The 12,901-nt window shown below is 43.0% G+C and overlaps 1 protein-coding gene across 1 annotated transcript in view; it reads right to left on the bottom strand.

Moving 5' to 3' along the window:
• LOC108702458 (signal transducer and activator of transcription 3.2-like) overlaps positions 1-10,183 on the bottom strand; it is a 37,637-nt gene extending 27,454 nt beyond the window's left edge. Inside the window, exons 1-10 of the mRNA XM_041578974.1 lie at positions 10,138-10,183; positions 5,987-6,131; positions 4,682-4,826; positions 3,284-3,396; positions 2,643-2,739; positions 2,477-2,558; positions 2,216-2,310; positions 1,359-1,510; positions 1,015-1,173; positions 797-889 (exon numbers count right to left, since the gene is read on the bottom strand). Of these exons, the coding sequence (XP_041434908.1) occupies positions 797-889; positions 1,015-1,173; positions 1,359-1,510; positions 2,216-2,310; positions 2,477-2,558; positions 2,643-2,739; positions 3,284-3,396; positions 4,682-4,826; positions 5,987-6,114 (1,064 nt within the window). The 5' untranslated portion in view covers positions 6,115-6,131; positions 10,138-10,183. The remainder of the gene's footprint in view (positions 1-796; positions 890-1,014; positions 1,174-1,358; positions 1,511-2,215; positions 2,311-2,476; positions 2,559-2,642; positions 2,740-3,283; positions 3,397-4,681; positions 4,827-5,986; positions 6,132-10,137) is intronic.
• Between the last annotated feature and the right edge of the window lie 2,718 nt (positions 10,184-12,901).

The raw sequence follows: 12,901 nt of genomic DNA, 5'->3' as shown, positions 1-12,901 counted from the left end.
TTGCAGTACAGCAGTAAAGAGTGATTGAAGTTTATCAGAGCACAAGTCACATGACTTGGGGCAGCTGGGAAATTGACAATATGTCTAGCCCCATGTCAGACTTCAAAATGTAATATAAAAAAATGTGTTTGCTCTTTTGAGAAATGGATTTCAGTGCAGAATTCTGCTGGAGCAGCACTATTAACTGATTCATTTTGAAAAAAAAAATTTTCCCATGACAGTATCCCTTGAAGGCAAATATTGCAGGCGTTCTGGTGTCCCAGCATTTACCTTTTAGTGTGATAGCTCACAAGCCAATTCCATGCAGGCAATTATCACTCAAAAATGCAGCACAAACTTTTCTAAGAGCAGTAAACAATGGCAGAGACAGCAAATATTGGGCCAAAAAAGGGCACATTCAGGATATTTTATTTTCAGGGTGATTCCAACTCAACAGGTGGGTGACAAAATGGTTGGTATCATACTTCACTGCATGGGGATATGGATGGACCCAGTGGGGCAATTGCAGATCAAGTGAAACTGCAATAGTCTGAAAGTGTATGTGTTCAATAAATGGAAACAGATACCAGGCGCTTTGTCAATGAGCAATTTGAGCTCCGTGGGTGGGTGACACTAAATTGCCCTACAGATTGGCTTGAAAGGCAAATCCATAATTGTCCTCTCATAGGAAGCCTCACAGGAACCAAACGCTGCAGAACATTTCAAAGCAAAACACAAAACTGCCCAGCCCCATCCAGTACACCTCACACACAACATCCATAAGAAGGTTTGCAAAGCTGTTCCATATAAAACGAACCTAACTTTGGTAGTGAATTGTACTCCGGTCTTAATAACCAGTGGCCAGTCAGGATGCATGGGCATGCACGGCTGCCTCTCCACTACAAAGGCACTGTGGAAAAGACAAAAAAATTATACTAAGGAAAAATCAGTACACAAATCCAACATTAAATATTTAGGGCAACCATTAGCAACATGACATCTCTGACTGTGACTTTTGAAGCCTGCTGCTCTTACCTTTTCATGAGATTTCTAAATAATTCCACAATTCTCTCCTCCAGCATGGGTCGGTGTTGAACAATGGGGTCTCCCTTATAGGAAACTTTCTGCTGTAGCTCCTCTAGTTTTCTGATCTGTTGACGGATCTGCAGCTGGGACTCAGCCAGGGAAGTTATCCTGCGCAACAAACCATAACCTTATTATAATTACTGCTCAGCCTCCCTAAAGTGACCCGCATTGGCTGACATGGGCTAGCATATATATATATCTAAGCTTACTGTAAGATACATAAATAGATGTACACACACAGAGCCAGGTTTGTTCCAGCTCTAAGTCACAAGTAGTTAGTGATAGCTTTTTACCAGTTTTCAAGTCGATCAAGGCAAATATTTGGGGGTCCACCAATGCAGGCAATTTGCTGCCATCTCTTCCAGTCAGCAAGTTCTTCATCAGTCAGTGTCTTCTGCACATACTCCATGGCTGACAGGAGACTGGCCAGATCACTAATAATAGTCTTTGGGGGAGAAAAAGTGGAAATGGAAGCAAATAAATACATTTATATTGTTCACCAGAGACACATGCTTTTAATTTCATTTAGAATTGGGCAGATCAAGGCACCCATGAAAGTAAACACATAATGCTAACTATTCTAACAATAGAGTGCACAATGTGATATAAATATTAGGGAAAGAAATGGATAATTGACAGGAGAGCAACATCTCATATACTGAACAATAAGTCCCAACGCAAATTTGTGCAACTGCACTTGATCCGATTGGTTGCATAAAAAAATCACACTCCAGTGCTCACATCCAATGAGGATTTGGAGGAGGGCAATGGGCACTAGTTTTAGCATGAGCTGACTAACCCCTTGACTAACAATAATTCATATAATAAGTCAGATGACAGATAAAAGGTTCCTAAGTAGTGAATCTGACCCGCATTGCTTCGCCGATAGTTCACAAAACAACGTAAAATTTGCCTAATACAAATAGGCGGCAATTTTGATGTGCAACTATTTTTTTTCACCCATTGGAGTCTAAAAATTATGCCCATCACTATTCCTCACATAAGAAGCTCCTTTGAATATGTTATAACCTGTGCAGAACATATATTTGGCATGAATCTTCTTTAAAAGTTGATGCTACGAAAGGAAAGATAAAGACTTAACTAAAAAACTTAAGAAATTCTACAAGACAAGTTATCAATGACATCTTACTCTTCTCAACTGATCCAATGCCGCCAGCATCTGCTCCAGCTGTTGCATCTTCTGCCTTGTGACCAACTGTTGGTTGCCATTCATCTCAGAAAGGTCTACAGTAGTGCAAAGCAATGACACATATAGTTTAGTAGCTTCTAATTATATATTGGTACTAGTCTTAGGGTCACCCAATCTCTGGTCTTGATGAATAGAACAATTACAGAACCCCTGGTTTTTCTCCAGTGGTCGTTTACTATAGATATTATCAATTTAACTCACCACTTTGACTTTTTAAAGTTTTGTACTTGAAATCAAAGTCATCCTGAAGGTTCTCAACAAGTTTCATCTTCTGCTCAAGGTCCTGTATAGCAAATGGTTGCATTTTGTAGAAACAGTTAATCAAATTGGCCAAATAAGACAGAACTAAACAGAATCCACTTTGTACCTGAACCTTTTTGCGCACGTCCTGTAAATGTTGCTCCAACATCTGTTGCTTTTCAGTGACCACGGCTGCGGTGGGGTGTTCAGGTCGGCCCATCTTGCTGAATAACAAAAAAATGATTGTCAATGGGCACATTTGTTTGGGCAAACAATAATGCACAGGTAGCAGAGAAAATGAAAGATTGCCAGCAGTGACCCCAGATAATAAAAAAAAAATAAAATCAAGAAATCAAAAATGTAAATACTGTGAATACTTTTCTATTGTATCATCTGTCATCATTTAAATCATACTACATATTAAGTCAACTGAAAATGGAATCATACGGCTCTTACTACTTTAGCCAAGTTACAGAGTGCACCATTGACTGATTCCCCTCTCTCCATTCTTTATCTTTAAGTTGGCTACAGTAAAAAAGAAGCCCCTTTTCCCCATAACAAATGCACACACTAATACTTTATAAATATTGTGCATTTTTTCTTTAAGTGTTTTGGAATTTAAGAGGGCTGCTCTCAAGAAGATGCTCAAGGGCTGAGCATACACCAATCAACTTTGTGCAGCAAATAATGCTGAAAGGTTTGTGTGAGTGATGTCAGTTACTTTAAACATCACATATTAGAACAGTATCAACGTTTCAGGAGGGAAACCCTCCCTCCATCACCTGTGCGGCAGCAGCAGCCGTTTGGAGAAGTCGCCCTTCTTCCCACAGACACCTGGCCACAATCCGAGCAATCTCCATGGGTTTCTCCAAATATCGGCTCTGCAATAACAATGAACACGATTAAGGGCTTATCTGCTGTTAACCAGTAAACTCATTTATTTGCTGCTTTGTAGACTGACAATGTTTTACCCATTTTTTTTTTTTTGTTTTATGGGATTAGTGTAAATCTCCTATTTTAACAAATGCCAATGGGAAGGGAACGTTGGACATTTTGAGGCACATTCTAGAGGAAATCAACGTGGCCATTAAAACAAGCCGTGTGCCATTGGCCTTAAAGGGATACTGTCATGGGAAAAAAAAATTTTTTTCAAAATGAATCAGTTAATAGTGCTGCTCCAGCAGAATTCTGCACTGAAATCCATTTCTCAAAAGAGCAAACCGATTTTTTTATATTCAATTTTGAAATCTGACATAGGGCTAGACATATTGTAAGTTTCCCAGGTGCCCCCAGTCATGTGACTTGTGCTCTGATAAACTTCAATCACTCTTTACTGCTGTACTGCGAATTGGACTGATATTACCCCCCTCCAAACAAAAGAACAATGGGAAGGTAACCAGATAACAGCTCCCTAACACAAGATAACAGCTCCCTGGTAGATCTAAGAACAACACTCAATAGTAAAATCCAGGTCCCACTGAGACACATTCAGTTACATTGAGAAGGAAAAACAGCAGCCTGCCAGAAAGCATTTCTCTCCTAAAGTGCAGGCACAAGTCAAATGACCAGGGGCAGCTGGGAAATTGACAATATGTCTAGCCCTATGTCAGATTTCAAAATTGAATATAAAAAAATCGGTTTGCTCTTTTGAGAAATGGATTTCAGTGCAGAATTCTGCTAGAGCAGCACCATTAACTGATGTGTTTTGAAAAAAACATGTTTTCTGATGACAGGATCCCTTTAAGGTTTTAAAGGAACTTTCTAGTAGGAGTTCAATATACACGTTTCTGACAGTCACGCATTGTGCCAGAGGGACTTCAAGTCCCAGAATCCATTGCTTGACAATGGGAAAAGGTAAAGCTAAAAATAGCTGAAACATCATACTCCTCTATAAGAGCAATAGCTTGGCCATAAAACAAGACGCTAGTGTTTTGGAGAAAGGACAGTGACAGTGACTACATGAAAGTGACATTTTCCAAGAATAAAGTAAATCAATCCTACGCTAATAACAGTTACATTAGCAATACATGTAAAGGGAACAAAATTAAATTTAATGAACAAATTTTGTACAGTTAGAAGGATATAAACGTTTGACTTAAGTCACAATAGATTGGTTGGTTTGTATTAAGTGAACCGATGCAAATACAAAGACACAGCTGTGGTTACCTGCAAGAACTGTTTAATCCGTCGCAGGTTGTGTTGATAAAGTACATTGGATTCCTGCAGAAATCGTCTGTATTGCTGCTCTATCTCCCCCAGGAGATTGTGAAACACCAACGTGGCATGAGACTCCTTACTGGCCGCAAATGCCCTAGAAACACATGAAACAATTAGGATATAGATTGTGCCAACTACTTCTATCCTACACGCAAGCAACAACCACCATACGACACACACTATAAGAGATGGTAAAAACTCTTGATCAACTTAAAATAAAGCCAGTGGAATAGTCTCAGAAGAGCTCAGAATGGGTTGAGGTTGGCAAATGTGTAACTGACTCCAGAAATATCTGCTGCAATGTTTTATGTTGGAAACACTGAAAGACACACACACACATGACAAAGCTGCAAATACTTGTAACCACACATACATATGCAGCATACAAAGCAAACATGTATTTCTGACAGACCATACAAGGCACAGAGGTTTCCTGCCAACACTTACCAAAAACCTCTAAAAAAACAACTAATGAATAGAAAACTTTTGTCATGTTTGAAGCCAGGGATCCCCAACCTTTTTTTTTCCCCTGAGCCACGTTCAAGTGTAAAATAATGTTGGAGAGCAGCATAAGCCTGCAAAAAGTTCACGTGGCTTCCAAATAAGGGCTGTGATTGGGCATTGGTAGCTTCTATGTTGACTTGCAGGAGGCTCTGTTTGGCAATACACATGGTTTTTATGCAACTAAAGCAGAGATCCCCAACCAGTAGCTCATGAGTAACATGTTGCTCCCCAACCCCTTGGATGTTGCTCCCAGTGGCCTCAAAGCAGGAGCTTATTTTTGAATTCCAGGCTTGGAGGCAAGTTTTGGTTGTATAAAAACCAGGTGCACTGCCAAACAAAGCCTCATTGTAGGTTGACAATCCACATAGGGGCTACTAAATGGCCAATCACAGCCCTTATTTGGCACCCCAGGAACATTTTTCATGCTTGTGTTGCTCCCCAACTCCTTGTACTTCTGAATGTTGCTCACGGAATCAAAAGGTTGGGGATCCCTGAACTAAAGAATTGAAAAATAAGCCCCTGCTTGGAGGCCACTGAGAGCAACATCCAAGGGGTTAGAGAATAACATGTTGTGCTCACGAGCCACTGTTTGAGGATCACTGCTCTAAGCCATGAGATTGCTGTAGCCATTGCTATGGAGTGTTTTGCCATTTTGGATTTGCACAATGACTCTACTTGAAAAAGAAACGATGTGGCCATTGCAGAAACATTCCCAGAGTGTTAAATTGTGTGTTGTGGCAGGAATCTCACCAGTCTTGGCTCTCTATCCACGGGGCAAGGAACTGGCGAAGCTCCATTGGAAAGCTGTCACTGTAGAGCTGGTGTAACTGCTCCAAGTATCTGGTGTCCAGCTGCTGAAATTGGTTCCACTGCGCCATCGTCTGCCCCCAGATCACTGAATAAATTCAAAAGCAAATATAAAACATGTTAAATTGCTGTATTGACACATAGAGAAAGTACTTTTACTTACATGAACTCTTGTGCTAACAGCCAGGCCTTCCCCACAACATTGTCTCCATGAATAGCTGTTAGGAGGGCTCAGACTAGGAGGGCTCAGACTAGGTGGCCACAAATACAAAGGTGCAATTGAACAGCTTCAGACTTGGCATGCACTGGGGTTGCTGCCTCAGGGGCCCCCACACTCCCATCAGGGGTCCCTGCCACCTGCCTGCTCCCCCCATAAGCTCCTTACTGCTTGCTCCCTTCTGCACCTAGACTGATCGAGGAAGGGAGGGCAGTGGGGGGAGCAGTAGTACCTACAGGTAGCGAGTGGGTCTGAGCCCATTGGCTTTTTTCCCAGTTCCCCACCAGCCCAGTCCGACCCTGCAGTTGAACTCGTTTGTGATTTACTGGACCCCACTTAAAGGGCTTGTTCCAACACTTTTTTAGTCCAGTTGTTTTTAAATAGTTCCCCTGCACTGGTCCCTGCATGGCAATAGCCTAAAAGGTCATTTCTCCCCCTTCTTATGTGTTTGTGAAGCAGCTCTGGGAGGTGGGGGTCAGCGACCCTGTAACTGATCCATGAGTTGATCCATATGTTTGTCCCTACTGAGCAGAATCCCTGAGTGTCATTAAAGAATTGATACAATAGTTGCACTTTATTCCCCATAGATCCTACTGAGAAATGGAGCAACTAATGGATCAGCCAATTGGAACAGTAGGTTGCCATCTGGTCTGGCCAAACCTGCAATTGGACCTGGTAATGGTCAGTGGCTGAATCATTGCACCCCACAATTAAGGGACTGTTTATTTAGGTTGGAATGTTTTGAAAACGAAGACTAAATGGCAAGTTATAAAAATCCCCAAGATAAGGGCACAAAACCTATGCCACTTATTTATATGGCTTTCATTATGCTTTCTTGTGTGTATCAGGGTGTAAGTGAATAGATCTGTAAGGAGTATGACGTGGGAGCGACTGGGCTGAGACCCCTATCTGTGCCCCTTTTCTCTTGTCATGTGACAGTGGTTTTGGTGCAGGTCACATGCTCAGCTCACTGTTGTCAGACTCTCACACACAGAAATGTCACAGGAAAAAAAAACTGTTCCTTTGAAAAGTGTGTGGTTAATATTCACTTGTTTGGTACCTGCATATTCAGCTGGAACTTAAGTATTTCTACTGACAATCAGATCCGCTATTGGATCATGGGGCACAGGGACGGCTGATTTTTATTTTCAGTGAACCATCTATTAAAATGGCTTATTTTGGCAGCATAAGGCTTTATTTATTATTTGCTTTTGTAATTGTGTAATTGCCAGTGGGTATTTAAGTGTAGTGTAACCTGTGCATGTGTATAGCAGCGATGCCCATTGTCTAGCAATACATTATTTATATTATTTTATGTGAATGAGAAAAGCACAATGTTCATTACTGGCAGCTACAGAGGAGTAGGAAGCCACAGAGACACTATAAAAAAAGACACTTTATTATTCTCTTGCGTTTCTTTGGCCTTTATGGGATTCTAAAGCCAAAACATGTCAACTGATCCCTCTGAGCTCTTGTACAATTGCCATTAATCTCATTCAATGCTTTGTGCGGCAGTTTTAGCCTTTCAGCAGATCAGAGTGTCGCTGACCCCGACTGTCTGTGCAGTGTCCAGGCACTTCCTGTATTGACTTAACCCTAGACTTGCTGAGACAAAGCCTGCTATTGTCACCAGTGACAAACCAATCATTACATTTAGATCCCATTGGTATTTGTATTTTATCTCTATAAATGTTACAGGAGGTTATAGCCACGCTCAGTTGTTTCTACTAATATATTACAAGTAGCAGAGGGTAACCCTAACACCCCAGTGCTGCCGGGGCCTCTACTAACCACTGTGCCCCCACTGTGCCCCCACTGTGCAGTTAAACAAAGAATCCAATGAGGCAATAACAGAATTCATTATTTAGCCAAATCTGAGCCTTTTTCAGCAGAATCCAAGTGCCTAACTGAATCGAAACCTTAAAGTCACGTGACCACAGAAATTGGCGATTACAGAGGAAACATAGATGCAATGTGACCCAACCACATCTCCTCCAAGTCTGTTCATAAGCTTCTGCTACATTGTTTCAGGAGTCAGAAGTAGCAGTGCAGAGAATATAAAGAGAAAAAACAGACAGATATAATGTACCTATTACACTGTGCTCTGCTGCAGCCCTGTACAATCAGGCTTTGTCCCCTTCCCAACCCTTTAGTAACCTGTATATAACACTCAGCAGAGGCTTAATTAACCTGTATATAACACTCAGCAGACATTTAGCTAACCTGTATATAACAGCAGTTGAAATGAGTCTTAGAATATAACAGCCACATCATATTATAATTAAATAAACCCCTTTCATGTATCCAAATGGGCACAGTTTCTCTGCTAGTCAGACATAGATATGTATAGCAACTGATATTTGTATAGCAACTGATATTTGTATAGCAACCGATATATGTATAGCAACCGATATTTGTATAGCAACCGATATTTGCATAGCACCGATATTTGTATAGCAAGCGATATTTGTATAGCAGCCGATATATGTATAGCACCGATATATGTATAGCAACCAGTGTGGCAGCTCCCACAAAGAGACAGTCAGGCCTGTATGTGTGCGGGCGGCTGTGCTTTCCTGTGGGTTCTGTTTGTTATTATTGTGTCAGTAAAAGCCATGAGAGCGATGCAGTGGGGACAGACAGACAGACAGACTGTAACCCACATTATGCTGTCGTTTTGGGTAAATCTGTTAACTCTTGCTCTTCCGTTTACACAATGCTTTAACCCTATATAATTTCAGCCTCCTAGGATTCCCCTGCTTATCTGGGGCAATAAAATGTGGCCTTTCCCTGACCCGGGACTGACTCCTGAACTAACCCTTTCCTGTCTTTTTCACTGCCGGCAGATCCTAGAGCAGGCACTAATGAGTTAATGCTATGTGCTCTAGAAAGGGGGGGAGGGTGCACCCAGCCTAGAGCCCACCCAAACTAGAGCCCACCCAGACTGGAGCCCATCCAGACTAGAGCCCATCCAGACTAGAGCCCATCCAGACTAGAGCCCCTCCGGACTAGAGCCCCTCCGGACTAGAGCCCCTCCGGACTACAGCCCATCCAGACTAGAGCCCATCCAGACTAGAGCCCATTTAGACTAGAGCCCATTTAGACTAGAGCCCATTTAGATTAGAGCCCCTCCAGACTAGAACCCCTCCAGACTAGAGCCCATTTAGACTAGAGCCCATTTAGATTAGAGCCCCTCCAGACTAGAACCCCTCCAGACTAGAGCCCACCAAGACTAGAGCCCACCCAGACTAGCGCCCACCCAGACTAGAGCCCACCCAGACTGGAGCTCACCTGGACTATAGCCCACCCGGACTAGAGCTCACCCAGACTAGAGCTCACCCAGACTGGAGCCCACCCAGACTGGAGCCCACCCAGACTAGAGCCCATCCAGACTAGAGCCCATTTATACTAGAGCCCATCCAGACTGGAGCCCACCCAGACTAGAGCCCACCCAGACTAGAGCCCACCCAAACTAGAGCTCACCCAGACTGGAGCCCACCCAGACTAGAGCCCACCCAGACTAGAGCCCATCTAGACTGGAGCTCACCTGGACTAGAGCTCACCCAGACTGGAGCCCACCAGAGAGACATCCCAGTGCAACACTGCACAGGGTCAATAGCAATTGCAAAAGCAGATTGAAAGCACCGGCAGTTAATGGATTTGTATTGGAAAGTTGCTTAGAATGACATTTTCTTTCATGATGCAGAAGAATGTGGTATTTGGGTGGAGGAGCCTTTAACTAGAAAGAAAGCCAGTGACGTAGTGACTCCAGCTCAGGGCCAGACACAGAAGGGAAAGTGGCAGTTAGGGACAGACATATACACACATGTTACTGAAGGGCAGATCCCTCACTCCCAGGCGCACAGCTCACACTCACCTTTACACTCCCTCTGACGCAGCTGCTGCTGCTGCCGCCTACAATGGATTCAATAGGAGGAAGTTGTGATTTCACCAGCACCATGTGATCAAGTTACGGGCAGAGAGAATGACATCACATGGGGGCGTGTCTACCTCCTGCCTCACCCCCTTCACACCTCCTTGTGACAACTAAGGGGAATTAGGGAACCCCTAGAGCAGGGGGTCCCTGACATTTCTTTTACTCCTGAGCAACAGTCAGATGTAAAAAGAGTTGGGGAACAACACAAGTATGAAACAAGTTCCTGGTGGTGCCAAATAAGGGCTGTGATTGGCTATTGAGAGCCCCTATGTGGACTGGCAACCTACATTGAGACTCTGTTTGGCAGTACATCTGGTTTTTATACAACTAAAACTTGCCTCCAAGCCTGGAATTCAAAAATAATCTCCTGCTTTGAGGCCACTGGGAGCAACATCCAAGGGGTTGGGGAGCAACTTGTTACTCACGAGCTTCTGGTTGAGGATCACTGATATAGAGAGTTTTTCCCTCATTTATTGCCTATCTGACCATATCAATGTCTGACTGTCACTTCTATTTGTCACCCATGACTTTTGTACAGTTGTTGTCTGTCAATTAACATCGTCTGTTCTTTTTCTACTTATTTTAATCTCGTTAGACTGAAACGAATGAGCGTTGGTCGCACAAAGAAAGAAATCTGCACGTCTGTGGGCAAGAGAGAAACTCTAAGGGTCAGTGATATTGGGGAGAACAGGGTGCAAAGTGCAAAAAGCAGGTGCAATCCTCCATTTTTTGGTGCAGGTCTCTGTATTGTGTTTGGAGGGGGCAGGAAACTCATAGGCGGATCCCCTTCAGTCCCTAACTTGTACCTTATACTTAAGGGGGTTTATAGTGCAGTGAGTAGGGGGGCATGGCTACCTGTTGCTGCTGCTGCTGCACCCCTTTATTTATTGTTTATTAGCAATTCATTTCTGTGTGTGCGGCACAGGAATCAGTTCAGTCTGCAGCGTGCATCTAATGGCATTGCTGATTGCCCGTGTAGTATGGCTTCAATATGAGGCTGGTATTAAAGGGGTTAAGTGGTGACCCCAACACCAAGGGAACCCACAATATCCCTCTCTGAACGTCTCCATCAGGTTTAGAAAGGGACACATACATTTCTGTGTTCTATTAAATGCTGCCTCTCCTGTTAAGAAGAGTTAAGCTGTGTGAGTGTTGTAGTTGAACAGTAGAATGGGGACAGCAGTGCTTGTGGCTGAGACACTGGTGCAACTATAGCCTGTACCTCCCAAATTAAATGGTTTTCACTGGCCCAATTTTGGCAGCTCAGCCCCCTGTCCCGGATCCTTGTTGCTCTTTGATCCCCAAACGCACGGAACTAAACAGGAAAACCAGTAACACGGAATATCCTGAATATCCAATTCCTGCACTGACATACAATTGTAACTAAGAAGATCAGCAGGTCTCTTGGGGGAACAGCTTAAAGGGCAATGTCATCTTTATTAGCAAAACGCATAAAACAATGGCCTTAAGCCCCCCATAAATGTTCCGGGGGGTTGCTGTGTGCACCAGGTTACTCTGAATAATTTTTTGGGTGTGGGGGGAAACTGGTGCCTTGACGACCCTGTCCACTTCCCATTGAAGCCCCACCATTTTTTGTTTTTTTTTCGGGAGGATTGAGAGGCGTGTGTTAGGCACACTTTGGGCAGTAGATACAGCTACAGGAGACGCCATACTGGTACAGGTATGCAATCCGTTATCCAGAAAGCTCTGAATTACAGAAAAGCCATCTCCCATAGACTCCATTATAATCAAATAATCCACATTTTTAAAAATGGTCTCCTTTTTCTGTGTAATAATAAACCAGTAGTTTGTACTTGATCCCAACTAAGATATAATTAATCCTTATTGGAGGCAAAACCAGCCTATTGGCTTTATTTCATGTTTATATGATTTTATAGTAGAATAAGGTATGAAGACTCAAATAATGGAAAGATCTGTTATCCAGAAACCCCCAGGCCTGAGCATTCTGGATAACAGGTCCCATACCTATATCCGCATACCTATATGTCACCTGTATGTCACCTGTAAGCAAACATTTCTATTTTTATTTTTCTATCCACATGTAGGGGCTGCTGTACTCTCCCCAGTACATTTGGGATTATGGGTGTTCTGTGTTCAACCCAAAGAACAGATAGTAGGGACTGGGGTGCCCCTTCAACCCCAATACGTGGCAGGCCTAGGGTTTTAGGCCATTGTAAAAACTCTGAGCAACCTTAATGGGCACCTATGGGAAGAAAATAGTTTCTCTGGAGATTCCTCCCAGTGCAGGAGGCACGGTGCCAATTATGTGCATTTTTTGCTCCAAATAAATATTGTTTCCCCAAACCAGAGTGCAGGCTCTATTAGGCCACACCTCCAGTGGGGGAAACGGATTTCCTTGGATCGGGGGCATTTAAGAGCGACGTTCCTGTTGAAATGTACTTAATTTCTCACTGTACATGCGATTAGGAGATTAAGGGAATTTTCCCTGCCATAGAATATTCTGTTTTTAGTGATTCTTCCTTTAGTGATTTTTCCCCCCATAACTTGTAAGTGTAGTTGATGTATTTGTCCATGAGATGGTGCCAATCAGTCACATAGGTTTTCGGCCAAATGGAGAAAAATAAACGAGCCCTTAACCCTGTCAAAGGGAAATAGTCACTCCATAATGCAAGTAGGCAATTGCTAATATAAATAATCATAATGTGTCGACTGCTAGAGTTCA

This window comes from Xenopus laevis, chromosome 9_10S (genome assembly GCF_017654675.1).
Source record: "Xenopus laevis strain J_2021 chromosome 9_10S, Xenopus_laevis_v10.1, whole genome shotgun sequence".
Lineage (NCBI taxonomy): Eukaryota > Metazoa > Chordata > Amphibia > Anura > Pipidae > Xenopus > Xenopus laevis.
This window is presented reverse-complemented; position numbering and strand designations above follow the sequence as displayed.